General features: G+C 50.1%; 1 protein-coding gene across 5 annotated transcripts; it reads right to left on the bottom strand.

The window, feature by feature from the left end:
• Positions 1–1,386: 1,386 nt before the first annotated feature.
• Positions 1,387–26,801, bottom strand: FKBP15 (FKBP prolyl isomerase family member 15). Of its 5 annotated transcripts, none has more exons than XM_048325104.1 (30): positions 26,667–26,801; positions 25,143–25,252; positions 24,754–24,838; positions 24,125–24,194; positions 22,948–23,022; positions 21,808–21,906; positions 21,292–21,441; positions 20,532–20,600; positions 19,494–19,637; positions 18,920–19,065; positions 17,864–17,912; positions 17,030–17,149; positions 16,701–16,794; positions 15,925–16,028; positions 15,191–15,284; positions 14,345–14,454; positions 13,857–13,967; positions 13,148–13,242; positions 12,457–12,559; positions 10,728–10,760; positions 9,048–9,219; positions 8,050–8,186; positions 7,575–7,730; positions 7,012–7,164; positions 6,597–6,689; positions 6,061–6,171; positions 5,156–5,263; positions 4,237–4,967; positions 3,727–3,817; positions 1,387–3,099 (listed from the first exon to the last, which is right to left on the bottom strand). In XM_048325104.1, the coding sequence occupies exons 1-30, from the start codon at positions 26,717–26,719 to the stop codon at positions 3,025–3,027; spliced, it is 3,741 nt and encodes a 1,246-aa protein (XP_048181061.1). In that variant the 5' UTR covers positions 26,720–26,801; the 3' UTR covers positions 1,387–3,024. The 5 variants fall into 5 exon arrangements, with proteins under 5 accessions (XP_048181061.1, XP_048181063.1, XP_048181060.1 ...); XM_048325106.1 differs by having other exon boundaries at positions 7,012–7,149; positions 24,754–24,841; XM_048325103.1 differs by having other exon boundaries at positions 24,754–24,841.
• Positions 26,802–26,822: the final 21 nt, after the last annotated feature.

Here is a 26,822-nt window from a genome sequence, read left to right on the forward strand (position 1 = left end):
CCTCCCCGGGCTCGGCCATCGCCGCCCCCCGCCTTCAAAAGCGGCCGGGCCAGGCCGTGCCCGCGGAGCGCGATGGCAGCGGGGCCCGAGCCCGGCCGGGAGTGCGGCATCTGCTACGAGGCGTACTGGGGTGCCGGGGGGGGCCGCCAGCAGCTGCCCTGCCGCCACTCGCTGTGCCGCCGCTGCCTCCGCAGGCTCGTGTGTCGCGCTGCCAGCGTGGCCTTCGTCAGCTGCCCCTTCTGCAGGATGGTGACGCTGCTGCCTCAGCTGGCCCCGGCGGCTCCCGAGCTGACACCGGACCCGGGGACCCCGCGTGGGGAGCGGCAGGAGAACGGCGGCGGTGTCCCCCCGGACCCCGGCCAGGGCTCGTCGCGCTCCGTGGCCGCGCTGTGCTCGTCCCACGCTCCCGTGTTCACCGTGAGCAGCTCGGTGTCCCCCTGCGGCCTCCGCCGCGGCTCCGAGGCCCACCACGCCTTCGTGCCGGGGCTGCTGGGCCGGGGGCTGCTGCTGGACACGCAGCCCCCGCTGGCCTCCATGGAGAACCTGCGCCTCGGCTTCGCCGCCGGCATCCTCGTGCTCATCGTCTCCACCTTCTTCCTGCTCGTCTTCCTCAAGTAGGTCCGGATGGCGAAGGGGGGCTCCCATCCCACCCCACCCCACCCCAGCGGATGGACCCGGTGGTGGGTCAGGGACATCTCGGGCCGTGGACACCTCGGTGGGCAGGGACACGGCCACGGCCAGGGCTCAGCACCGGCCTGGATGCAGCCCTGGGGCCCGCAGGACGCTCGGCTGCCCCGCACGAGAGCCCCCGGCCATCAGACTCTTTAAAAATTAACTTATTGCAGCGCTTCCCCCCCCCGGGGTCCGGCTGTGCTCACGCTCCAGCCCGCATGGCCCCGGCACAGCTCGGCGGGAGGCGCCGCCCGGGGCCAGCGTCGCCTCCCGGTGTCGCAGGCCCAGGGACCGGAACGCTCCCCGCCTGCGCCTCGGTGCAGCCCCGCCGGCAGCGAGGCCGGGCTCAGAGGGGACGGGAGAGTCCCGCAGTGCTGCCCTGGGGGCGAAGCTGTTCCAAGGCAACCCAGAGCCCTTTCCCGGGAGGAGGCAGCCGGGTCGGGCTCAGCCCCTCAGGGACACGAGACATTAAAGCCAGACATGGGCCCAGCTCCGTGTCCTGGTGGTGTTTTGTGGGTCTGTGAGCCTCGGCAGGCAGGGCAGGGGCTGAGCACCAGGGCCAGGATGGAGAAGGGGGTCCTCTCCTTCCCAGCCCCCAGCAACACCCCCTGGGGCACAGTCTCAGCAAAGTCCTGCGTGATTCACCCACCTCTGGGTCAGAACTCCGCACCCGGGGACAGGCCAGACTAAAGTAAAGCCACTGCAAGCAAAAAATACAGGTGTAATTGCACTTTATTTTCCGAGAAGTGAAATGCGAATCCCTCAGGGTGTCTATGGGTAACAGGGAACAAGAAGTGGAACTTGGTAGTAGGAGCAGTGATGTCCCCTGGGACACTGATGGACAGGTCCAGAGGCCACATCAGGGCCCTGACACTCAGAGCAGCACAAGGACCCTCAGAAAATCCAGTTTCAAACACCCTCATGTTCAGCACTGAGTAACTCCCAGGACAGCCCTGCTCAGGTCACCCTGCCTGGCAGCAGGGCAGCTGTCACAGGCTTTAGTCTCTGCCCCCCTTTCAGCTGCATTTGGCAAGCTGTGGCACGGAGGGTGTGGCACAGGGACCTGCCACGCACCCCAACAGGATCACCCAGTGCTCTTTTGGGTGTTTTCCTCCCAAGGAATCACCATTAGGGGAACACAAATCTAATTCCAATCAGAGATGGTAAAGACAGGTGTAGAAACTAAACCAGAGAATTAAGATAATTAGTTAAAGTTCTTTCCGTTTAGGAAGGGTTTATTTGTTTTAAAGACTTCTGGGGTAAAATTGTGTTAGTGCCCAGGAGTGGAGAATAAAAGTGCCTTAAGAGCCCCAGGCTGTTTGCCCAGCTCTGTCCTCACTCCTTTCCCCTCCTGGTCCCCTCAGAGTGCAGGGTGACACCCCAAACTGCCCAGCCCAGCCCAGCCTGGGGCTTGTGTCCCACCCCCCTGTACAGTTTAACTTGGGCTGGGATGGTCACACCTTAGCAGCAGCAGAGCCAAAGGCAGGGGAGCAGGGCTGGGCTGAGGGGAAGGACTTCCCAAACAAGCAGCACATCCCAGAGCTGCTGCTCCCACAGGGAAACACAGCCCAGCAAAAACCACCTCAGCTCTGGGCACAGGAGAGGAGCTGCCCGTGAGCGTCTGAGTAACACAGCAGGGAGTGGGCTCCTTGCACCCAGCACAGCTGCTACAGCCCTGCCTTAACAGAGGCCCAGGGTCCAGCAGCACCCCAGGTCCAGCAGCACCTCTGCCCCAGCTCTGAGGCGGTGCCCACCTGAACCACCTCAGCCCTTGGGGCTCCCCAAGCTGCTTGTGCAGAGCCAGGGGCTCACAAGAAACACCTGACTGGGAGTCCTGGGGGAATCTGCAGTAGCAGACAGAATCGCCCTCTGACTCAGACACAGTGGGGAAAGGGTGCCAGGTCCCTGGGAGCCACCCTGGGGACTAAGAGAAATACTCCAAGGAGTTCTTCACTGGGGAAGGAGGTTTTAGATTCATTTTTTAACAGGCTGTTGCCACTGCAGGGTCCTGCCAGATTCACTCTGCTGAAGCTCTTCATCACGTTCCTATTTGCATAAAGTTTGAGGTTAATGAATCCAGGGCTCAGGGGAGGGGGACAGTGGTGGGATGTGCTGTGGGACTGGGTGGCTCCTGCACTCAGCCCAAGCCCAGAGTGTTTGGCAGCTCAGAGCAATGGGGTTGAGCACCCACAGGTGCAAAAGGAGCCCCCCTGCTGCCAGCCCCCATCCATCTGCAGGACAAGAGCCCAGGAAGTCCCTGGTCATTCCCAATGTCCCACATGTGCAGCTTGCCAAGGGCTCAGAGCACAGGAAGAGGCCATGCCCAGAGGAGAGGGCTCAGCAGCCACATCTTCATCCCAGCCAGTCCAGGTCATCGTCGTCATCGTCACCAAAGAGCGGCGCGGGAGGGGGACGCCCCTTCATGCTCTGCAAGCCACACCAGAGGGAAACTGCTCAGCCCCAGCAGCTTCCTGGGATGTCATAATCACAACACAAACTGCTCTGAAATCTCTGCCAGCTTTGAGGAGCTGGGAACAAGAAGCCTCATTACCCCAGCTTTTATTTCTCATGTGATGTCTTAAGTGTTTAGATTAGGTTTAGATTAGATACCAGGAAAAATTCTTGACGGAAAGGAATTTAAAGCATTGGCCCACTGCAAGCATTCGAAAGTGGGTGAATGTGGCACTTGAAGACATGGTTCAATGGTGAATGGTGCTACATGGATGGTTGGATGTGATCTTAAAGGTCTTTTCCAACCTTAAGGATTCTGTGGTTCTATGATTCCAGGAGCTGCTTACAGGCTGAAGGGGATTGGAGAGGGGCCAGACACTAAAACCCTTCAATTAAACCTGGCAAGTCCCACTGATTTCATGCCAGCAGGAGTCTGCCACAACTCCCTCAGCCCAGCCAGCCCCGTCACCACCCCAGACACTCCTGATGTACACAGGGAATGGATGGGAAGCTCTCAGCTCAGCCAGGCCCCCAGTGCCACAGGGAGGATTTTACAGACAAGCTACAGACCCAGAAAAAAGCCCCAAATACCCAAATACATACCACTTCCTCCTCATCCTCCTCTTCAGAGGGAACTTGAGGCTTCAGCGGTTTAGGAGATGCCGTTTCAAAGAAGTTGTCATCCTCAAAGAGGCTGCAAGGAGATAAAGAATGAACAGCTCGCTCTCAGAGGATGGGATTTGCTTTTCCAAGTTCTGTCACAGAGAGATGGCAAAGCCCTGTCACTGGGGGAAACCTCTGTGGCAGGTACTGTTCAGCAGTGCAGGGCAATTCTGGGACCTGGCAGGCACCAGGAGCAGACTGTACAGGAACTGCACACTCCCCTGGGAATGTCCTCCACTGCCCCCCCCAGACACCAGGCTGCTCTGGGGCTGTTCCCAGTGGAATGTGCCCTGGGCAGCCTGGTCTGTGCCAGGTCCTGGCTGGTGCCACCCAATGCCAGCACTGTGAGGGGGCTGCAGCCCCCCAGCCTGTGCTGTCCTGCAGCAGGGACACACCTGGCCCAGCCTCTGGGCCTGCTGCTGCCCCAGGCAGCCCAGCACCACCCCTCACCTGGAATCCGTGTGCCTGGGGCTGGAGCTCAGTTCCTGCAATCCTGGAGCTCCTCCCAGGACAGCTGAGCCTGGCTGTGCTGTGCTGGACACTGAGGCAGCTCCATCCCATGGATCTGTGCCACTCCCATTCTCCCCATTTAAGGGAGGAGGCTCTAAACCTCCCCCAGCCTCCTCTGCCTTCTGCTCCACAGCTGGATGTGCTGGAAGCATTGCCTCATCCACTGCTCCTGGCTTGGCTTCTGGAACAGAAGGTTCTGCAGCCTCTGCCTGCAAAGGCACTGCAGAGGGACCATGCTCTGGGTCAGCTTCCCTGATGGGAACACTCTCCAGCCTCTGCTGCAGCCCAGGAACAGCCTGTCCTGCAAGTACAGGCCCCTTCTCTGGATCCGGGCTGGATTCAGCTGTGGGAGGGAGATGCTCCTCCTGAACTTTCTCTTCTTCTGTGACCCCACTGCTCTGTGTCCCCTGCTCCTCCTCAGGAGCTCTGGGCCTGGCAGGGTGAGGAGCAGCCTGGCCTTCCTGCTCAGACTCCAGGGAGCCTCTGGCTGCTTCCCCAGGCTCAGCTGGTGGTGCAGTGCTCTGTGCTGGGCTGTGCTGCAGGGGCTCTTCGTGCTCAGTCTTTGCTCCAGGTGACCCCTCCTGTCTCCCTGCTCCTGTGCCAGATTCCCCATTTTCTCTGCCATGGTCTGGCTTCTCCTGCTGCCTGTTGAGCAGCTGCAGTGTCACAGTCTGGAAAAGGGAGTGAGAGAACACAGGTTATACCCTAAATACAAGCCATCACAGATCCCTGCATCATCTCCTCCTACCAGGCTGCTTTGCCACCCACAACAAATTCTCCCTCAGTTATTTCAGTCTCACAGCACAGATTTGAGGTTTTAGCCCAAGGCTCTCTCTCTCTTCTCTGACCCCTGTCATACCTTGATAGTGTTCATGACAACCCCCAGGACTGTCCTGCCACTGTACATCTCATCCAGCTCAAATTCACCCCGAAGAGACTGAAATACACCATTCATTATCTTCTTGACCTGCAAAAGGGCAAGACAGGAAACAGATAGAATTCATTGGCATGTGACACTGCACTCAACATCAGGCACTTCTCCAGGGGAAGGAACAATAAATCTAAACACAAAAAGGTGGTTTTTCAAATAATCCACTTTTCAAACCAGAAATCCTCACAAGATCAGGCCACCTTAATTCAGAACCACACCACGTGCACCAAACTCATCCCTCCAAACTAAGGCAGGCTGCACAAAGCCAAGGCAGACTGGCACTTTAGTTTTTAAATCTAAACCTCAAATCTAGAGTTTTAACAACAACAGATAAAAGTCAGGCAACAAAGCGGGCAAGAGGAAGATGGAGAGGCTGTTTACAAGGGATGGAGGGACAGAACAAGGGGGAATGGCTTCCCACTGCCAGGGGGCAGGGTTAGCCGGGATATTGGGAAGGAAATGTTCCCTGGGAGGTGGGCAGGCCCTGGCACAGGGTGCCCAGAGCAGCTGGGGCTGCCCCTGGATCTCTGGCAGTGTCCAAGGCCAGGCTGGACATTGGGGCTTGGAGCAGCCTGGGACAGTGGGAGGTGTCCCGGCCCATGGCAGGGGTGGAACTGGATGGGCTTTAAGGTCTCTTCCAACCCAAACCATCCTGTGTGACTGTAATTCTAGGTTAAGATCCCATCCTTTCTTCCTCTGTGGACTGTTACTACAAACACAGTGCTCTGTGGAGAAAATTCTATTTTTCCTTCTTATGTCAGTTCAAAGAGAAATAATTCAAGGTACATCCATTTGCTTAGGAAGGAGAAGTACTGGGGAGTCATCAAGCTCACTTGCTCAGTGAAGTCTGCAGGGGAAGATCCATCCTGATCCTGCTGCAGGTCTCGGATCCGTTCCTCGTAGCGAGCCTTCAGCACCAGCACGTCTGCCTGCAGGGCTGAGTACTGCCAAGGGAAACCCACCCTCCTCAGAGCAGCTCCTCACACCAGAGCCTCCCCTCGAGGGGTGAGCTGGGGAGGGTTCAAACTCTGAGTGGAGTTTTAAGCAGAGCTCTGATAGTGTCACAAAAGACTTGGCTGAAAGCAATGGCAGCAGAATAAGGACACCCAGCCCAGCCTGGGAGAGTCACAGTTGTGTCACCAGCTCCTCAAGTGCCACCAAGAATGGAGGGGGGCGGGTGCAGCATCACTGAGATCCCAGTGAAATGAGGCCTGGGTCTCATTATTTGGCCTGTTCTGGTTTGCTGGAAACCCCATGAAATTGTCCTTCCCTACCATATTCTGGAACTCCCATCCTCATTATTGTGGACTAACCTGAGGCTGGTGTTCCCTGCACTCCAGTTCCCATCCAGCTGCTGTTATTCCTTTACCTTCTCTTGGATAGGTTCCAGTTCCTCCAAACGTTGCTGAACCTCAGACAATTTTTGCTCCTCTGCTTTTTTCGAGTGTTTGAGAGCCGTGAGCTGAAACACAAGAACCAGAGCAGGTACAGCCCCTGGCAGTGTCACCCACTCCAAACAACCTCTGCTCACAAGCAGCTGCTCAGGACAGTGCAGACAAGTGGAAGTTGTAGCTGTTGCTGTAGTTCAGCCCTGTCAGCACCTTGGCTCTCCCTCCTCCATAAACCCACCAACCCAACAGAACAAGTGCACATTCTGATGGCTGAGATCAAGCTCCACAACAGGCACGAAATTAGAAAGTCAAGCCCCAGTGAGGTGGAGAAGACTGTTGGTAACAGCTACTGGTATTCAGTGCCCACTAGAGCAATGAAGAACAGCCCTTTACCTTCTCTTCCAGCTGGGCCACCTGGTGCTGCAGGGAGTCCCTCTGCTCACACAGCTCCTGGCATTGCCGGACGTGCTGCTCCTTGGCTGAGGCCAGGGCACGCTCACATTTGGCTTCACACTGGGACTCCAGCTCTGCCTGGATGAGTGACAGCTGTAAGAGACCACCAGGAACACACACACACGATCTGTGTTTGCACAAGAGGTGAAAGCCTGGGGCTGGACACCCACCCAGAGTGCAGCACAGTGGCTGCCACCAGCTCCTGCCCACACCTCTCACTTCAGCTCCAGCCACAAACCCCAAGCTGGCCAGAAGGTCTGGTTAAGATTTCAGACTTCTTGGCATATTTCTAAACAACCTTTCACTCCTCAGAAGTCCCATATTCTTCTCTCTACTACAAGCTCAATCTGGTTCCTCTGCTTTCCTCAGTTTGACACTAACCCACAAATTCAAGCAGGTAACGCTTCCACTCTTCCCCTACTCGAGCCTCTTCACATTATTTCCCATGTGGAGGTTGCCACAAGCCCTCCAGACCTGGAGCAGCAGCTCCCCTGACTCCTCACCTGCTCTGCTGCTGCCTGGTCAGTTGAGGTCCGGGCCTTTTTCAGGAGCTGCCGGAGCTTGTCCAGCTCCTGCTGGTACGACCTGCGAATTTCTTCCATCTCTTCCTCTGCCTGAGCTCTCTCTGAGAGGGATTTCTTCTTCCTCTCTGCAAGATTCTGCAGGACAGAACATGACACAGAATAGGCCAGTCTGCACCAAAGCAGCTTCTCTCCCTCAAGCAGACAGAGCTGCTTTGGGCAGGGAACTTCATCACCTGAAATCAAGCTGAGGTTATCTCAGGGAAGGTTGACACATTACTGGGTAAGACATTAAATAAATAAATAAAACCCACATAAGCACAAAGACCCACCAGCTTGCAGATGAGTCAAGCTTTACTTAACTTATATATTTAAAAGCAAGAACCTTTGGTTAGCCTTGGGTTAACCTTCAGTAAACACCTGAAACCTCCAGCTCTGCTGCTGGCACTGCACATACCCTTTCCAGAGTCTCCTTCTCCACTCTCAGGTCTGTCAGCTCTTCCTCCAGTGCTGCAATCTTCATATCCAGCTGTTTGCGGCTCTGCTTCTCGGCCTTGAACCTGCTCTGAGTGTCCTGAGAGGCTTCTTGGAGCTCTGCAAACAAACCCCCACAGTTCCCTGTGGCTTTGGGTGCAACTCCCACTGCAGGGGAGCACATTTTGGGGCTGATAGGGAGGAACAGTGTCTCCTACACAGTGCAGCCAACAACTCTGCTTGTGCCTGCAGTGGGGACTGGAATTTATCAAGAGCAGCCTGTTCCAATCCTTTACAACCATTTCTGTGAAGACATTTTCCCTAATATCCAACCTAAATTTCCCCTGGCCCAGCCTGAGGCCGTTCCCTCTCCTCCTGTCCCTGTTCCCTGGGAGCAGAGCCCGACCCCCCCCGGCTGCCCCCTCCTGTCAGGGACTTGTGCAGAGCCACAAGGTCTCCCCTGAGCCTCCTCTGCTCCAGGCTGAGCCCCTTTCCCAGCTCCCTCAGCCACTCCTGGGGCTCCAGACCCTTCCCCAGCTCCATTCCCTTCCCTGGAGTTGCTCCAGCCCCTCAGTGACTTTCTTGTCGTGAGGAGCCCAGAACTGACCCCAGGATTCAGGGTGGGACCACACCAGTGCCCAGCACAGAGCAATGTGGCCATAAAACACCTCAGCTTTTAACTTTCCATCCACTGGGACATCTCTGGCTGCTCTACAGGATGTTGGACAGAAAAGCCAAGAGATTGTTCTACAAAAGGCATCCCTGTAACAGGATGATTTTGTTTGTAGAGTCATCCCACTTTGCCTTTAGTGGTGACAAGGATGCACATCCTTCAGACATTTCAGTGCATCCATATCCCTCTTCCATCCCCTGTGACTGATCCTAGTGAAAGCAGGAAGGTACCCCAGAAGACAGGAAAAACCTATGACTGATAGAAGAGCCATGAAGGAGCTCTCAGGGGACGGGCAGGAGCAGCCTCACCTGCCACCTGTGCCTGCAGCTTGTTGAGCTGTGCCTCCTGTCTCTCTGCATCCTGCACAGCACAGGAGAGCTGCTTCCTCAGGTCCATCTCCTTCTTCTGGTGGGCAGTGAGCTCCAGCTGCAGCTGGGAAACCTGGGCTGTGGCAGCTGCCAGCTCCTCTGCAACTTTGGCCTGGAGCACAAAATGGAGCAGGGAAAAAAGGGAAGCATGAGGAAGCAGCAGAATTATTCTCTCAGGAAGAGCTGGAAAAGGGCTGGAGGCCCTATCAGGGAAGACATCTCCAAATTGAAAAGGCAGCAATGACTTTTTTGCCATGTCACTTTTGTCCAGACTGACCAGAAAGCTGCCTGAGGCCACCAACAACCTCATCACCACATCAGTTCAACCCAGTGAGATTTCCTGGAAAGGTTAAAGGTGTTTAAGCCTGGTACCAGTGCCTGGTGGTTCTACTCAGTTTTCAGGCTATGAAAACATCTATTTGAGTAAAAAGCCTGGGCTCCAACATTTAATTGTCTTCCATAAGCTTACAAATCACTGAAGAGCCACTTAAAACACAGGCTTGTCCCAGCCAAAAGAGCACCTTGTCCCCAGAGCACACAGCACGAGGTCACCTCAGCTGCCCATGGGCAAGGCTGGCATTCCCCAGCAGTTCTCAGTCATTTGTGGACCTGTTTGGATTTAGGATTGCTGAGAGTCAGTGACTCAGCTAAAACCAGGCACTAGCACAGCTTGTTAGACACCTTGTAAACAACGTTAGCAGGGGCTCAAGGCATCAAGACTGACACAAAGTCCCGTTCCCAGTCTTGTTGAGTGACACACAAATTTCAGAGGATGCTCTGCAAAGACAGAACTTGCACAGGGAATCCCTGAACAGCTTCCACACCTCTGCCTGTCTTGAGATTCCCAACAGACTTTTCACATTCTTGTAACAGGTGAGTTCAGGGGAACTGGATTTTCTCTCTGCTTTATCCCCCCTAAAAGAATTCCCTCCACACTAGGACCAACACCTTGTGGCAGAGAAGAGGTGTGAGCAAAATTGTTCCAACTACGGTGAGGATGAGGATGTGCTGACCTGGAGGGCTGGGATACCACACCACTCATTTTAAAGAGGAGGCAGCATTTCAGAGAGTGGCCAAAACCAGATCTGCTTTCCTCTTATGTTTCCATAAATGTCCCACTGCTCTACTAACCCCTGGCATGCTAAAACCAAACCCCATGGCATAGCTAAAGACACCTAAAGGTTATTTTAATCCTGGCCTCTGTCTTTAATGGCAAAGAAAGAAAACAAAAATAGGAAATCCTACAGCAGGAAGTGTTACTAGACAGAAGTTTCTACAGAGGATGCTTCATGTCCACAGGTCAGCTCCAGCCTCCAGCTTTCAGGCACCAAGAATCCAGGGTGACCTGTACCTGCTCCGACAGTGATCCTGTTCTCCCATGGGGAGTGGAACAAGCAGCAATGTGAGAGAATTCTTGGAAAGGGCTCCCCAAGAAAGAGGGGGCCGGTGGGGAGACACTGCCAGTTACAAAGCCCTTTCCCCAGTGAAGGATCTGTGCTAATTCAAGCTCTGAGACAATTCTTTTCATGCCAATCAGTTTCTAGTTCAAGAGGAAGCTGGGCTGGCACTACCTAGGGCACAACCATCTACCACCTACACAGTCAGCAGACACTGCCTCACCTGGTCCCAGCCCCGATCCACTGGCAGCATGTGCTGGGAAGAGAAAGCAGCGACAGGAAACAGGAAGGGTTAAGAACACAACTTGAAAGGCAGAGGCATTCATCAGCAGAAAAGCAAAATGCTTCACAGCAGGAGCCTAAGGCATGCCAGAGAAGCCTTTAAATTACTCCAAGAACTGTAAAAGCTCAGACAGGAAAAGGGAGTGAAGCCTGATGTAAAAGAAAGACACTAAAGGTATCCTTAGGGTATGTCACACACCAGAGGTGGGAGCAGTCCTGGGTGTGACCTGCACTGGAGAGGTGGGGAATTACTGATGGTACACAGAGCCTTCACCTAAAGCCTGTGGGCCAAGGATCCATAACCCAAAAGCAGTGAGTTACCAACACCTCAGTGATCCTGCCTACAACCAAATAAATGCTGGGTCCCTATCTGTGTGTAAACAGTGGATAAAACAGCTTCCAGTTCTCTTCCCTGGATTTGTCTGTCCCTGGGGATTCAGTGACTGCAGTCCCAGGGCAAGCTGGGTTAGATAAAGGGAAGAGGAAGGAATACCAGCCTTCATATTTACAGCCAATACTCTCTCAGAACCAGGGGAAATCTCCCCGTGCAAGTCAGGGCTTTGCTGGAACAGCCTGAAGCCTGCTCCTGTAACATCAACCCTGGGCAGTGACTGCTCAGTCAGTGGGGTCCTGCTGAAGATGAGGCCCAAGAGACTCCTGAGGATCTTCTACCTCCACAACATGATTCCTCCCCAAGTTATTTACTGCACCAGCAGGATGCTGTCCTCACTGAGAGAAAGGAATTTAATTTCTTATTTCAGTCTGACTTATTCCTGGTTAGAATCTCTCACACTCCTACATATTATGGGTATACAACCTGGGCTGGGGGGTGGAAAACCAGCCCCCTTCCCTGTCTGCTCTCACCACCATCAGCCATTCACTGCTCTGCTCTTTACCACACTTTGGAAAGCTGCAGTTTTGGTCAGTTTTAGGTGCACCAAGTTACGGTTCTCATGCAGAGGAAGCATTTGTCACCTCCCATTTGAACTGGAAAGAGACACAGCTCAGCAGGAGAGCACAGTGCAAGGCTGAACTTGGTGTAATTTAAGAAGCCAGTGCTTGAGAAAGCAGAGCAGGCACCATGCAATGGCAGAGCCAGGGCAGCACACCTGGGCTAGGCTGGCCTGCAGGGATGGTTCAGGATATGCAGCCATGCATAAACACACTGCACTGGTTTAAAGCTATTTCCCAACAGTCCCTCTCCCAAAAGCACAACGTGTTACTGGGAGAAACAAACAGCTTTTGATTAGCATTAAAACAAGCACAAAAGTGCAATGAAGAAACTCCAGTAGGAAATAATTACTCTTCACTCTATGTCAGTTCAATAGGAGGAATTAAACTCTTCTGGAACTATCAGTGCAACTAAATAACTGAAGTATTTCCAGCTTAAAAGCCCTGTGATACACAATTCCTCAACACATTGGCCACATGCCTACTCAGTTAAAAAATAACTCAGTCACTTTCCTACAAGATAAGAACATTAAAGTTATGACAGCATGAAATGGTTATATCCTCTGTGATGCTTTTGTCACGAAAGCCATCAAAACATTCCATTTTTTTCTCAAAACAAAGTTCAGAACTGCAGTTGCCTTCTAAGAAAACTGCCTTGACTAACAAGGCTTCAGCATCTTTTAATGCAACAACCCTGGCTTTGTTCATGCCACCATTACCTTCTCCTGCTCTGCATGCAACACTCTTGCCTGTGTGCTCTCGTTTGTTGTCTGCAGGGAGTGGTTCCTCTGCTCCATCAGCAGGTTACTCTGCTCCACGTACCTGTGAACAGGGAGACCCCGTGAGCATTCCTGGGAACACAGGGCTTGGAGCCAAGGCCTCAGACAGAAAAGGGGACATTTCAAAGCACAGAAGCTCTCTGTGGAACTCATGGCAAGTCCCAGACAATTTTGCAGGATGTGCTGATCTCAGAGGGGTGGGAGAGCTGTGCCTGGCACAGCAGAGATTTTATCAGCTCGGGTAGGTGCTTTACCTCTCTGAAAACGTCTCATGTTCCAAGAGTTTTGATAACTTGGTATCAGCTGAACTTCACCAAGGATACCACATCCCCTACAATTTCTTCAACCTCACTAAAAAGCCAGCAAAATTAAAGCAACTCCCAGAAGCAGGGCAAGTGTGCTTGAGAACAGCATGAGGGATTTGTTCCCCTTTTACACATTCATGCTTACTGTAAATCAGAGTTTTGGGGATAAGCCCTGCAAAGAGGGGGTGGGGGGAATCCCACACTTTTAATACCTTAGAAAAAAATTTAAAATACCAGAATATGGCTCTCTCCTAACAAACACCCCTCAGTTAGGCCCAAGTGTAAGATGGAGAGTCTGGAAATGCAGTGAGGCTCCCCCCCCTTACCTCTGGTTGCGCTCAATCAACTCACTGATCTTCTCATTCTGCTCCTCAATCCGACTGCTCTTCTCAAATATCTCCTGCTTCAGTCTCTCATTCTCCTAAAGCACAGCTCAGCATGAGTATTCAGCTTACTCAGATTTCCTTGCAGCAGCTGTTAAACCTTTGTTTTGCACAGCTGCAGGACAATGGTGAGGCTCGTCCCTCCTGTGGTAACAGCCCAGGAAGGCACCGTGCCACGTTTAGCAGGTCCTGGCACAGGACAGTGGCTGCCAAATCACATTCTAGAAAATATTGTGTCTGGTTGACTTTTTTACCCACAACCCCCAAGTTTTTAAATCTGCTGCTTAGAAAGGCTTCAAAGCATAAAAGTAAGTAGTGAATACCAGAAGCAGGTGGTTTTTACAACATGGTACTTCAGCTGTGAAGCTGTTCTGCAGGAGGCTGGGGGTTAAATCCATAACTGTTTGAGAAGTTGAACTTCTCCCACATGAACCTTTTGCCAAGGCCTATCAAATACCAACAAATCCAGCTCAGAAAGTACCCAAACTCCAAAGTGTTGAGAACAGCTTTTTGGAGGGGGAAAGAGGGCTGGGAATCATAAGTCTCATCCTCATTCTGGCCAAACAAAAACAGAACCCATGGGTGGATGGACATTTGCTCTCATTAGGGATAACACTCTGAGCCCCAGCTCCTGATGGAAGTGAGAGCTCACCTGGATGATGCGCTGGATATTGCTCATGATCATGGAGGCTTCCATGGTGACAGAGGAGATGCCAGGCAGCAGGGAGCTGTTAGCAGTGTTTTGCTTCTTCAGCTCCTCCACCTGCAGGGATAAGCCATTCTTAAGCCATTTGCAATGAATTTATGGGTGCAGGTATGAGTCAGACATGTGCAAAGGGGCACTTCACTGTTCCTTCTGCTCAGCTGCAGGGAACAGGCTACTGAATCAAGCTAGACTCCTCCCAGGGCAGGGAATCCCTCCAAACAATGCAGCACATGATATTCAAGACAGTAAGACAGCACCTTTCCCCAAGCCTAAGCTTGGCTTTCTCACAGTAGCTGAAATGCTGCCACTTCAACATGTGATCATATTGGAATTTTGCTCATTTACTGTATCACTTAAACTTAATGCAGGCATTTAAACAGAGCCAACTGCTCTCAGCACACCTGGAGAGCAGGAATGACAGGAGCAGGCCATACCTTGGCAGCCAGGTGATCCATTTTATCCACGACTTTGCTCACAGCCAGTCGGATTTCAGTGTTGTGCTGCCGAGCTTCTGTCATCAAAAAGGAAGTGACATCTCCAGGTGCTTGAAGGGAAAGGAGAGAGATTTATAGCAACAAGGGGAAATACCTGCACACAGACACAGCAAAAGCGTGGCAGCATGAAGCCCGCCACCAGGAAAGCCACTCTCTGCCCAGAAATAAAATGGATGTGGTATTTGGAAAACTAAAAATGTAGGTATTTCCCAAATAACCTCAGCAGGCAGGCTGATGAGTACAGGAAATTCTGGAGCCACGTGACAGCTCAGCTCAACAAGAGCAAAGCCCCCAGAGCAGCAGAGGTACAATCAAAGCAGAGGCACAATCAAACCACAGCAATGAAGGTCAGCTTCTGAAACTGCACTGAAAAAACAGGCTCAGCTACACTCAAGACTTCACCAACTGTGATGACTTCAATGGTTCTTTAAATGCCTTTAGTCCTTTCTGGCTTATGCCTTTTACACTTCAATTCTTTCCTTGGCTGGTAGGAGCTGGTTACTTTTACAGTTTTATTTATAACTGGAAACACCAGCTACCAAATTCCTTTAGTAATACCCAGTCTTGGGAAGACCCAGAAATTCCAGCCCCTTTCCCACTGCACAAATCTCCTTAAGGTAAGAAAGAGATGGATATTTATTGGGAAGTGTTTGCCCCTATTTGCTATTAAAAAATAAACATTTGTGAAACAGCAAAGTGCTACCACAGCTAATAAATCATCATCACCAACAGTTTTCTGCAGGAATTGCAGCCCTCTGAGAAGCAGAGGCTTCTTTTAAAACATACCTTGGTAAGGAGCAGGATACATCTGACCCACAGGCTGGAGCTGAGAAGCAGATGCAGCAGTTTGGGGGTAAGCAAATGCCACTCCTGGATATGCCTTGCAGGACAAGTTCAATAGGTTAGAATGTGTTTTGCTATGTCCCCATGTCCTCACAGTTTCACACTTTTTTTAAGCCCAAGAGCAAGGATGATGTTTGGAAAGAAAAAAAACCCCAAGAATTAAGGAGTTGGAAAGTCAAAATACACAACAGTCATTGTGAAAGGAAAATAATACTCTTCTTTTGAGGCTTAGTTAGTTCCCATCTTCACTCAAATTTAAGCAAAACCATGTTACCCTACATTTGTGAGAGTCAGAGATCAGTACATGAACAGCACCCTCGGAAGTTATGCTAATTTGAACACAAGGTTATTGCCTAAAAAGGGCTCAAAAAGCACAACACAGTTTAATTGCAATTCTACTGCTCATTGCTCAAGTACTTGGAAGCTTTTATGGTATCCAGTACAAAACCAGGTATTAACAAAGCCTGGTTCATCCTTAGTTTAAGGAACATAAACAGAAAATAAGCCCTTTCTGAATGAATTTGATAGGCATGTGATGAAAACCTGAGAATGCCAAAGAGTCACAGGAAACAGCCTGGAATTCTCATCCTTATGTTAAAGTCCTTGCTCCAAGCAATGGAGAAGACTCAGGAGAAAGGACAAAAGAGCCAATATTCTCCTTGATTTCATTTTGGTACCTGAAAGCCCTGTGCTCCTCCAGGCAGAGCTGAATGGGGCTGGATCGTTGCAGGAATTAAAGCAGCAGAAGATACTGAGGGTGCAGCACCAGATGCTTGAGGTACTGAAAAGGAAGAAATAAACTCAGCATGCCATAAAGCAGCTCGAAAGAATTTAATTCACCCAGTGTGAAATGGCAAAAAAAAAAAAAAAAAAAAAAATCACTAAATAGACAAAAGTTTAACAAAAGCCTGTCTGCAACCTCATGAAATGAAATTCAGTCAAGAAAAGAGTAACCTTTCTTAGAAATCCCACTTCTAGCTACGCTTAAACAACCTCTCTTCATTCAGCAGAGACAGCTCTGAAGTTTATTGACACAAGGTGACCAACTCCAAAGTCTGCTCAGCTGACCATCAGCTGATGTGACCATTCCATCATGGGAAGACACATCCAGCCCTGCAGAGCTGCCAGCCCTCTGCTGCCCTTCACTTTGATTTCCATCATTCCTAAAAGCTGCTGTTCACTGGGAAAGGATTCATAGCATTCCATTTACATATCCCATGTCCTGCACATCTCAGTGCCCAGTGACAGAACAGCTCAGGCACAGTGGCTGCTTTTCCTCAAGCACAAGACCCCAATGAAGAAACACTCCAAGGATTCAGTCTTGTGCTTCATGGATTAGTGGCTTGTGGATCAGCGAGCCTTATAAGAAGCTTTCAGTTCACATTTCGGTTCCTGGAAGGAATCCTCCATTCCCACAGCCCTCATGGAGTGGAATGGGAGCGCAGCACATTACCTTGTGTGGACACTGTGGGCAGCACTGCCTGAGCTGGCTGGGAGGGTCTGCTTGAAGCCAGTGGCTGTGTTGTCCCTCTCAGAGTATTTGGATCCTAAAAAAATATTTCTGCATGTTACAAGATACACCAAAGAACAAGCCAACAGCCTGAGCCCAAGGTCACTTGAGACAAGGTGTTAACCCATGAACCCAATTGGAACCTTTCTGACCCAGAACCAGAGCAGACTTTCCCTGGACAAGGGGAGAGCCACTGCTACAGATTCCACTTTAAGCAACCCCCAGTGCAGGAAAAGCAGTGCAAGAGTCACCCTGCTGTGACCAACTGGTACCTCTATTTCCGAGTCACTGGAGTCCAGCTGACTCCCTGCTGTCCCAGCAAGGAAAGGCAGCATGGGCTGTCCCATTCTGGCCATCCGAGAAATCAGCTTTGCCTTTGCTACATCTGGGTTCTAAAAGAAACATTTAGTTACTTTCCCTTTGTCTCAGCCCAGGCTTTTGAGGTATTACAAACACTTCTAAATCTCTGACTTCATTTTGACTCAATTTTTCAATGACTGGGTGAAAATCTACTTTTCAAGCACACAAGCAGCACCAGGATTTGCTAATCTGGCTTGTTTTAGATATCCTCCTTCTGGGATGACAGTGCTGTCATCACAGAGAAAAATCTATCCCTGCACAAAACACCAACAAGAAAATGTGTGAGTTCAGGAAGCTGCTTAGCAGCTTTTTCTGTCTGGAAGCACACACACAAAGTCTTCTCATGCAGCTATATAAACTTATCCTGAATGTCCCAATTCCTTTGTCATCTATTTTAAATTTGTCCATTTATCTCAAAAGTAGCCTTGTGAACATCCATATGGTCAAAGTCACTTTGCATTTAAGAGTGGCAACTGGGATTGAGATTCCTGTGGTCCTGGTAATCACAGAATCATTAAGGTTGGAAAAGACCCTTAAGGTCATAGAGTCCAAGCATTAATCATCAAGTCCAACCATTAATTCCTTCAATTAATAGGGCCAAAACAAGGCCCTAAGCTGCTGTAAGGTGAACATTCCAGTGTCTTGCTTGCATGATGCTCACTTTATCTTCAGCAGTAGCCAATGCTAAGGTGAAAACAAATCAACTTCCCTACTCAGGCTTCAAATTAGGAAAAGCCAGCACTTACTGCGAGCTGCTCACTGATGGAGTTGGACTTGGCCCGAACAGCTGGCTCCCTGCAAAGCCAAACAGGTGTGGAGATTAACCAGGAGGAAATTCAGGAGCCAGCATTCTGGATTAATAAATACCATTAAATACCCCTCTCCTTAGGAAAGCTGTTTTCTTACACCATGAGCATTTCTTTTAGCCTACACTGCTGGGAGATTTTTGCAGTGTTATCCATAGATATGTTCAGGACATCACTGTGGCAACAGGGGATTATAGAAAGATGATTTTGTTGATTGCTGTAATGACCACATTCTGCTACAAACAATTTTAGCCAAGTCCAATAACAAACTATTTATGGCAACAAGAGCAGCACTTACTTGGACTCCCTAAAAAGGCTGGCTGACCCATTTAATTTAAGGAGCAGAACACAGCATTGTTAAGGTTGGGAAATACATCTAAGTTTGAATCACCAAACACTAACCCAGCATCAGCACATTCACCACTAAACCTCATCCCCAAGTGCCACACTTGCATTTTTTGAAGCCTCCAAGGATGGTAACTCCACCCTGGGCAGCCTGTGCCAATTGCCTGACCACTCTGTCAGTGAAGGTTTTCCTAACATCCAACATAAACCTCTCCTGGAGTAACTTAAGAGGCGATTTCCTCTCCCCAGTCACTTGTTACTTGGGAAAAGAACCCAATCCCACCTGGCTACACCCTCTTTTCAGGGAGTTGTAGAGACTGAGAAGGTCCAAAGTGATGACAACAATGCCAGCTGAGATGAGACAGCTGTTAGAGCAGCACCCACACAGCTCAATCCCATGGGATCTCAGGAATGCTGGAGAGGAATCACTTCCTTCACTGGAGCCCATTCCAGCTGCTTTAATCTGGAAGCCAGCACTCAAGCAGAAAATTCCAGCAAGTCCTGTTAGCAAGCACTGCTCTGCCACATGGAGGGCACTGAGCTGGCACACAGAGGCCCCACATTTGCCAAATGCTGTGTTAGTGCAGCACTGTGCTGATGGGCATCCCCACCCTTAACACAGAAAGCTGTTTAAACCATGCTGCTTCTTACCCAGGCTTTGGAGGGATGGTGGAGGGAGGCAGTAAACCCGTGTCTGAGGAGAAGCCATCTGAGCTGGGAACTGGAGAAGGTGCAGGGGACTCCCTCGAACTGACACTCAGCCCATCCGAAGCAGAGCACTCCTTTGCCAGCTTCACCTTAAAAAGCAGGTAGCAAAAAACACGTTGTTTTTCTGGGTTCCTGTAAAAATTTTCATCAATTTGTTTATTTGTGATGCCACTCCCCGTGGAGCTCCTGCACTTCAAGGAAAAGCAGCCAATTCATTCAGAGCTGGAGAAGCTGAATCTTTACACCCTCTCATTCCTCCCACAGTATTTTTTTTTCCCAAGTGACTCACAAATGAGACAACTAAAAAGTCCCAAGACAGTTACAACAGACAAACAGCCTTGAGGGATTTTCTGGGTTTAGGGGTCTGCTTTGGGTTTGTTTGTTTGTTTTAATTAAAGATATATATCTTGCTGAGGTTTCTAATAGCTTCTGAGCTGGAGTCCTCACACTGAGAGCTGGTTCCCACCTTGCAGTCACAAAAGAGATGTAAACCAAACATTTGGCAGGAAACACTCACCCGCCTGACTTCCACCTCAAACACCAACGTGGAGTCTGGAGGGACACGACCAGCCACGCCCTGAGCCCCGTAGGCCCAGGCTGGGGGAATGATGAGGAATCTTCGCCCCCCTTTCTTCATGCCCAGCATTCCTTCTTCCCAGCCCTTTGGTTTGCAGAGGCAACAGAAGAGAAAGCAACAGCTGGATCAGTGACATTAGTTTAATTCAGAGAGATAGAGATCCTTGCAAAATCCTGTTTCTTTTCAGTGAGCAGCACTAAACCTTTGTCTTGCCACGAATCATGACAGCCAGTTGTAAATTCCAGTGTTAACTTAAGAATAAAGATGCAGCTCCACCACAGAGTTGTGGCCTCACTCGGCAGTCTGGGGAAGAACTGCGTTCCAAAGAGATCTGAATTGCTCTGGTTAGATTGACAAAGCACCCAAAGAAAATAGTTGTAACGAGGGACGTGAAGTCAGAGCAATGCAAACTTCCCAAGGGATGCCAGCACTGAACCAGATGGCTTTAACAGCCTGGTAAAATTAGTAAGATACAGGATAAAATAAATAAAATAGACCAGGATAAAATAAATAAAATAGACAAATAGCACATGTTCAATAAAGGACAACTTGTAACAGATCATACATTAATTACTCAGGTCATGGAAGTGCCCTGAACAAAAGCATCTCTGGCTCAAACCCTGATTTTATGGGATAATATCACACCACCCAGACGAAAAATTAGTTCCTTTAGAAACAGAGTTCCCCAAGAACAAGGGAATGGACTAAGTGGCTTCCAGAAAAACAAAGACAATAAAACCCCAGCTCCTGAAAACAGGAAGTTTTCTTTTTCCCAGAGAGGACAACTCCTGTCTAACACTGGTGTTGAAAAGGAGACTGGGCTCTATTGCACAAACGAAGAAGGAAAAGCTTGAGTGAGTCACTGAGTGTTTGCTAATAAATGGAACAGAAATAGCACATATGAATCCTGAACAAGATCTGCAGTAATTCAAAGCTCTGAGACTTCAACTATTATAATGAAAGTGCCAGAAGTTGTACCTTGATGACCTTTCCAGATCCCAGCTTCAGTCGTAGCAGCTTGTCTTTGTTAACGTTAGAGTCAAACACCTGGAGAGTTGAACAAGAACACAGAATACATGGACTTCCCAGCTGTTTCAAGATTCTGAACACTACTTTACACATTCCATAAACTCCTAGAACCTCTGGTTAAATGCTATTTCCCATCCCACTACTACCAAAATTAATTCTGAGCCATAAGACAGAGCTTTAGTCCACTTCCTCAAGTACAATTTCATGGAGACTCAGATTTTAGACCTGCTTTAGGACAGGACTGGGCCAGCAAAACATAACATTAAATATTCGTGCGTGAGAGTGCCTAGGAAGTTTAAAAGTATTTCAGTCACCTCCCCTGAACAGTAATAGAATAATAGAAACATTAAGGTTGGAAAAGCTCTCTGATATTACCAAGCCAAACCATTCCCCAAGCACTGCCATGCTCATCACCAAACCATGTCTCAAGCACCACATGCAGATGGTTCTTCAACACTTCCAGGGATGGTGACTCCTCTGCTGCCTTGGGCAGCCTGTGCCAATGCTCAACAACCCTTTCAGTGAGGAAATTTTTTTGTAATGTGTCAGAATCCCTTAATATTCTATAGGCAATACATATGACCTCACCTACAGTGCCATAAATGCCCAAAATACACCTTTAACATCAACACCAGAACTATGCCAGATGTGCAAGTTCCTTCCAAGGACTGTCCAACTCAGCATTAGGAGGTGGCAGAAATGTCTTTACCTGTCCAAGCCCGTTGTTCTGGAACAGCCACCCCGTGTAGGCAACCTCCAGGGAGTCTCCTCCTTCCACTCCCTGCCCTTCTCCAAGGAGGAGATCCTGGCAGAGGACTGAGTCCAGTGCTGGGGAGCTGTTGCATTTGGCAATGCACACCTGCAGAGGGAAAGCCTGGCAGTGTCTCTGGCCCTTAATGGACAAGTTCCACTCATTAATCTGATGCATTCCTTGCTGTGCTGATCGAGCCCCCATTAGAAACGCACTCCCAGGGCATTCCATGTCTCCTTGTGCTGAATTTTGCTGATTAAACACCCTCTGCTCTACAGTACTTGAGAACCAACAGGCTTCCTGCCTGGAAGAGATTTGTTTTAATGAAGAAAACTCAAGGCAGGCTCCTCTCAGCTCTGTCTCCATCACAGTTATGCAGACACTCAAAGCTGAACTCCAATGAAAATAAAACTTGACTTGCCCCTGTTGTAAACAAGCCATCAAGAACTGCCTGGCCCAGAGGTGAGCAGTTACCTGCTTACTGAAATCCACTGCTGCCTTTTCTGACTCAAACATGATGGACCAGTTCTGCCTCTGATCATCATAGAACGTGCTGTAATTGTTGGGCTGAACCTGTGGGAAAGGAAATCAGTCCTATCTTAGGCATTAAGTGATGCATTCCACATCCCACATCCAAAAGCAGCTTAAAATAAGAGCTCCTGAAATTAAGCAGGAAGAACCCTGCTGTTCTACTGCCCAAGTTCAGAATTTGCTTTTATTTATGTGCTCATTATAATGGAAGAATTATTATAACTCAAATACTTGAGCAAATATTAAGCTCTTCCTAGATGCTGCAATTCACACAGGAAGGTGAAACATTCCAGAAACTTCCTTGAAGTCTGGTTCTTTAATATATACTGAGAATTTTTAAGTGTAAATAATTTACATTTCATAATTTATTCTATTTAGACTTCCAGAATCAATTGGAGAAGTCACTTCTTCCTCACTTCTAAAAACCCACGTCACCAGAAGTGACTACATAACCCATTAATTTTTCAAGAACGTGCTTATAAAACTAGAGAGCAAGGTCTAAGCTGGGACAGAAGTTTCATTATTTCGGAGTGAAATTTCTATCCATCATGCCAAGAAATTTGAAGAAGAACAGCAAACCAGCACATCAATGTTCTGTAGAACTGGCAGAAACCAACTTCCTGAGAGATCCCATTTTAGGGCTTACAATGTTCCAGATTGTTCTCAACAGCAGGAAAATGCTGAGTGTCAATTTTCTGAGAGAAAACACTTCCTTGCTGTCATTTCCTCCTGCTTACTCAGTTGTATTCTCTCAGACACTTAATTAGAAATTCTCAGCAGAAGGAATTTTGCTGGTTTTATCCATCACAGGGCTGCAAACCCCAAAACACCTCTGTGAGCACAGGTAATCCTTTACCTCCTACAGGGGCCTTGGTTTGGAAATCTCCTGAGGAGGTGCTCTGCAAAAGGCAGCTGTCAGGGCCTCTTGTGCAATACATGAGGAGAACAGTCACTGGGACACCTCCTGCTCGGTCACTCAGATGTTTGATCTCAAAGGTTACAAACCAAGGCTTCAGGAAGAATTTCAGAGCCAACCCTGTGTTTGCTGTGATCAACAAATGCTTTTCTAAGCCAGAGCCTCACCGTGAGCACGAAGCCTGGATGGATCCTTGCAGAGGTGATCTGTTGCTGCTGACTGATGTAAAGGAGGATCCTGTACTGGATTCCACAAGGAATTGGACAGGGAAAAAGAACAGAAACTCTAAATGTCTTCAATTCTAAGGTGCTTTGTCACACACAAATAGCGAGCCTGAGGCTCGGTATTTATTTGTCAAATATACCACAGCAAAAATACTTAACAGAGTTTTGTGACACCTATTAAAACTGGCTTATTCTCAAGGGTTTTATTTAACTGCAGTAACCAAGCAAGTCAAACTCATTGGTTTGTAATAAGCAACACACTTTAACTAATTCCACATTTTTCACAGTTCCAGTGGAAAAAGATGGTGCACTAACCCTCCCAGATACAGAACTCACCACACACGACATAAAACCATCACAGAGTCATTTAGGTTGGAACAGAATTCCAAAATCCTTCCTCCAGCACTTCCAAGGTCACCACTGACCCACGTCCCCAGGTACCACATCCACATGGCTTTTAAACCCCTCCAGGGATGGGGACTCCACCACTGCCCTGGGCAGCTGTGCCAATGCCTGACCACGCTTTTGGGAAAGACATTTTCCCCAATACCCAGCCTCAAGATGTCTGTGTGTGTAATCTTTTTTCTTTGCATAAGCCCATTAACGTGTAACAGACTGAGCTGGAGGGAGCTTTCCTAGTACTAAACAACACAGATATGATATTTATTGACATATCTGGCTCTACTAAACGTAATCTATTAAGGAAATGTGTTTTCCTTTGTGCACCTGCACTGCTGGCACAACGTGGCACAGCTCAGTGGTGAACTGGGAGTAACCCACTAACTGCTCCCAGCTGGATGTGGTATCTCACAGCCTGAGGAAGGCTGCTTCAGCTTCCTCCTGCACTCCCTGTCCTCCCCAGCTCGCCCAGAACAACACAGCTCAACACTTCCCAGATCACTGACTCAGGAATTTAGTTACCAAACTAAGATCTATTTTATTCTTGCCAAAGCAGAAACAACTTAGTGAGACATGAATCAGGACTTGGGGAATATGAAACATCACAGATGCCAGCATCAAGGATAGATGAGAGTTTTCAAAGTAGCTTTCAAACACACCAATTTACTGGGCATACCAGTGAGCCCTCAGCATGAGAGTTAGAGAAGGAAGTGTTTCTCACCTCTTTGGCAGCGTGGTTCCCCACGACAGCTGCTCCATACTTGCCTTGCTTCAAGTACTGCCCATTTGTACTGGAAGATAAAGGAGACATTCAGCTGCAGAACTGTCCCCAACTCAGAATTCTTTAGAGTTCAGGTCCCTTTCCTCAGGCCTAAAATGTCAGGCAGCCTCGCTTAGCTTAGAGACATTCCTGCTTGCCCACAAGCAAGAGCACACATTGTGGAGTGAATTGAAAACTGCTCTCACAGGTCCAGGGCAGAAGAGTTCTTCCATGATGGCAGCATCAGACAGGCAGTTTTAGTGCTCTCACTCTGCTCATGCCTCAATTCTCAAATGCATGAGCCACAGGCCCCTGACAGAACCACCTGAAGCAGTGCACATATCAGCCCAGCAACAGCTCCCAGCAACAGCCAAACCCACAACTTGCTCTTTATCTCAGAACTGCCTTACCCAGAGCTGCAGCGCAGTAACTGAAACTGTTCTCGAGCAGAAGCTTCCACTCGCAGCATTTCTACCATGCAGGTATGTCTGAAAACAACTGTCTCTTCCCATTTAGCCAAAAAAAAAAAAAAAAATCTCCCCTCTGGGATTAGGGACACAGAGTGCACCAGGTCAGCAGAAGTCACTTACTATCGATACGCGAGCACCGCGGTGGCCACCAACACCGAGGGGGCTCCTGAGGCTGCCGGGGCCACGGGCGCCTTCTGGGCCTGGCCTGCTGGAGACAGAGATCAGAACATCTGTCAGAGGCACAGAACTGGCCAGTGGCACCACCACAACACGTTCCTTCCCCCGAGAAAAAATAACTCCAGAAGGAAATTACAAAAAAACCCCAAAGACTTGTGTTCAAAAATTACCAAATCAAATTGAAAATGCAGGTGTAGGAGGGCACTGGAGGACAACATCGCTGAGGAAAGCTCAGGGAATGATTTGCTCTGCTGCTCTTCACAAGGGGCCTTGTTCTCATCACACACACGTGCTGCTGAGTGTGTTCCCCACTCTCAAGCCCCGTTACTCACCAGCTGCTGTTTGACCCTTCTTGGGCTGCTTTGGCGCAGTGAACTGGAAGAATTCATTTCCCGGGCTTGAGACTGTTTGATCCAGGCCAAACAGGGAGGCTAATCTGGCTCTAGAAAGGGAAATAAAACCATTTAGCCTCATTTAAAACAGGCATCATAGATAATGAACACCCTTAATTAGAAGTTATATCAAAGTGTTTACCATCACTTTGGAAGTTAACAAAGGGCTGCAGGTTAAGTTGCTCTATGCTAATTAACCATTTAGCTTTGAATAGGAAGAACTTGTAGATGAAGAGGTTGGGAAAGTGGTACAATTGTGTTTCATTTCCTCAAAAATCGACTCAAGGTTTAAGAACTGAAACTACTCAGAAAAGAAGGTACTTTGAAGCAATGACTGGAACTAGCTTCACATAAAATAGTTGATTCTTAAAATACCCCCCCAAAAAAATGTGACAGAGAAACTACACATTCAGCTCCTGAAGTTTTTTTTCTTTAATTGTCCAGGAAACACATTCTCCCATTAAGAGGGCAGAAGCTCTCCCAGCTAAGGGCAGAGGGTTTAATGCTGGAGGTTATTCCTTCAGGATATGATATTTGCAATTTCACTGCTTCAAGGCCAGTTAGGCTCAGCTATGCCTGGTATCACGGGACAAGGGAATAATTCAAACAAATGATGACACCACTGTCAGTGAGTCTGCTTTAAAAAATAACTAAACTTTCTAAAAAGAAAGAGGATTAGTTTATAAGAACTGCTAAAGAGAAGCTCCTGGAAGGGGGTGGGGAGTACACAGAGCTGGAATCGCGGCTCTTGGAGCGGCAGCAAGTCAGCGATACAAAAACCTGAATGTGCTTACACACAGACACGATCCAAGTGGAACCCCGGTGAAGAGCCTGGGAGGAGCCACCAGTGGTCGAACAGCCCCAAAGCGGCACTTCAGGGACCTCCCGCCCACTCCTTGTCTAAGTGAAAACACCGGGACCCCGGGGCGGTTCCGCCTCCCCCTGCGGGAGGAGCTCCCCGAGCAAAGCGGGGCCGGGGGTCCCCGGGCGGGGTCTCAAACCCCAGACCCCCTGCCCCGGGCACACCGGAGGCCCCTCCGAGCCCCGCCCGCCCACTCCTTGTCTAAGTGAAAACACCGGGACCCTGGGGCGGTTCCGTCTCCCCCTGCGGGAGGAGCTCCCCGAGCAAAGCGGGGCCGGGGGTCCCCGGGCGGGGTCTCAAACCCCAGACCCCCTGCCCCGGGCACACCGGAGGCCCCTCCGAGCCCCGCCGGCAGCCGGACCCCTCCCGGGCTGCCCCTACGCCGCTCCCACAGCGGGACAGGAGAGGGGCACTGCCCCGGCGGCACCCCCAGTCACAGGAGGGCAGCCCCGGCCGCGGGCCCGGCTGCACGGGAGGCGGCCTGCCCGCCCCTCACCGCCGCGGGCCTTCACCGGAGCCGGGGCCACGGCCCCGCGGCCTGCCAGGGCCGCCACGCCCTCCCGGTGACGGGGAAGGGGTCCCGCCGCGCCCCGGGCGCTCACCCGCTGGCCAGGGACAGGAAATCGGCGTCGTCCTCCTCGGCCGCCGCGAACATCACCAGCGAGCACCGGGGCGGGCGGGCGGGCGGACGGACGGGCGGGCGCTTCACGGCCCGGAGGCACCGGCACGGGGCGGGGGCCGGGCCTCAGCGGACACGT

Source organism: Corvus hawaiiensis, chromosome 21, assembly GCF_020740725.1.
Source record: "Corvus hawaiiensis isolate bCorHaw1 chromosome 21, bCorHaw1.pri.cur, whole genome shotgun sequence".
NCBI classification, from domain to species: Eukaryota; Metazoa; Chordata; class Aves; order Passeriformes; family Corvidae; genus Corvus; species Corvus hawaiiensis.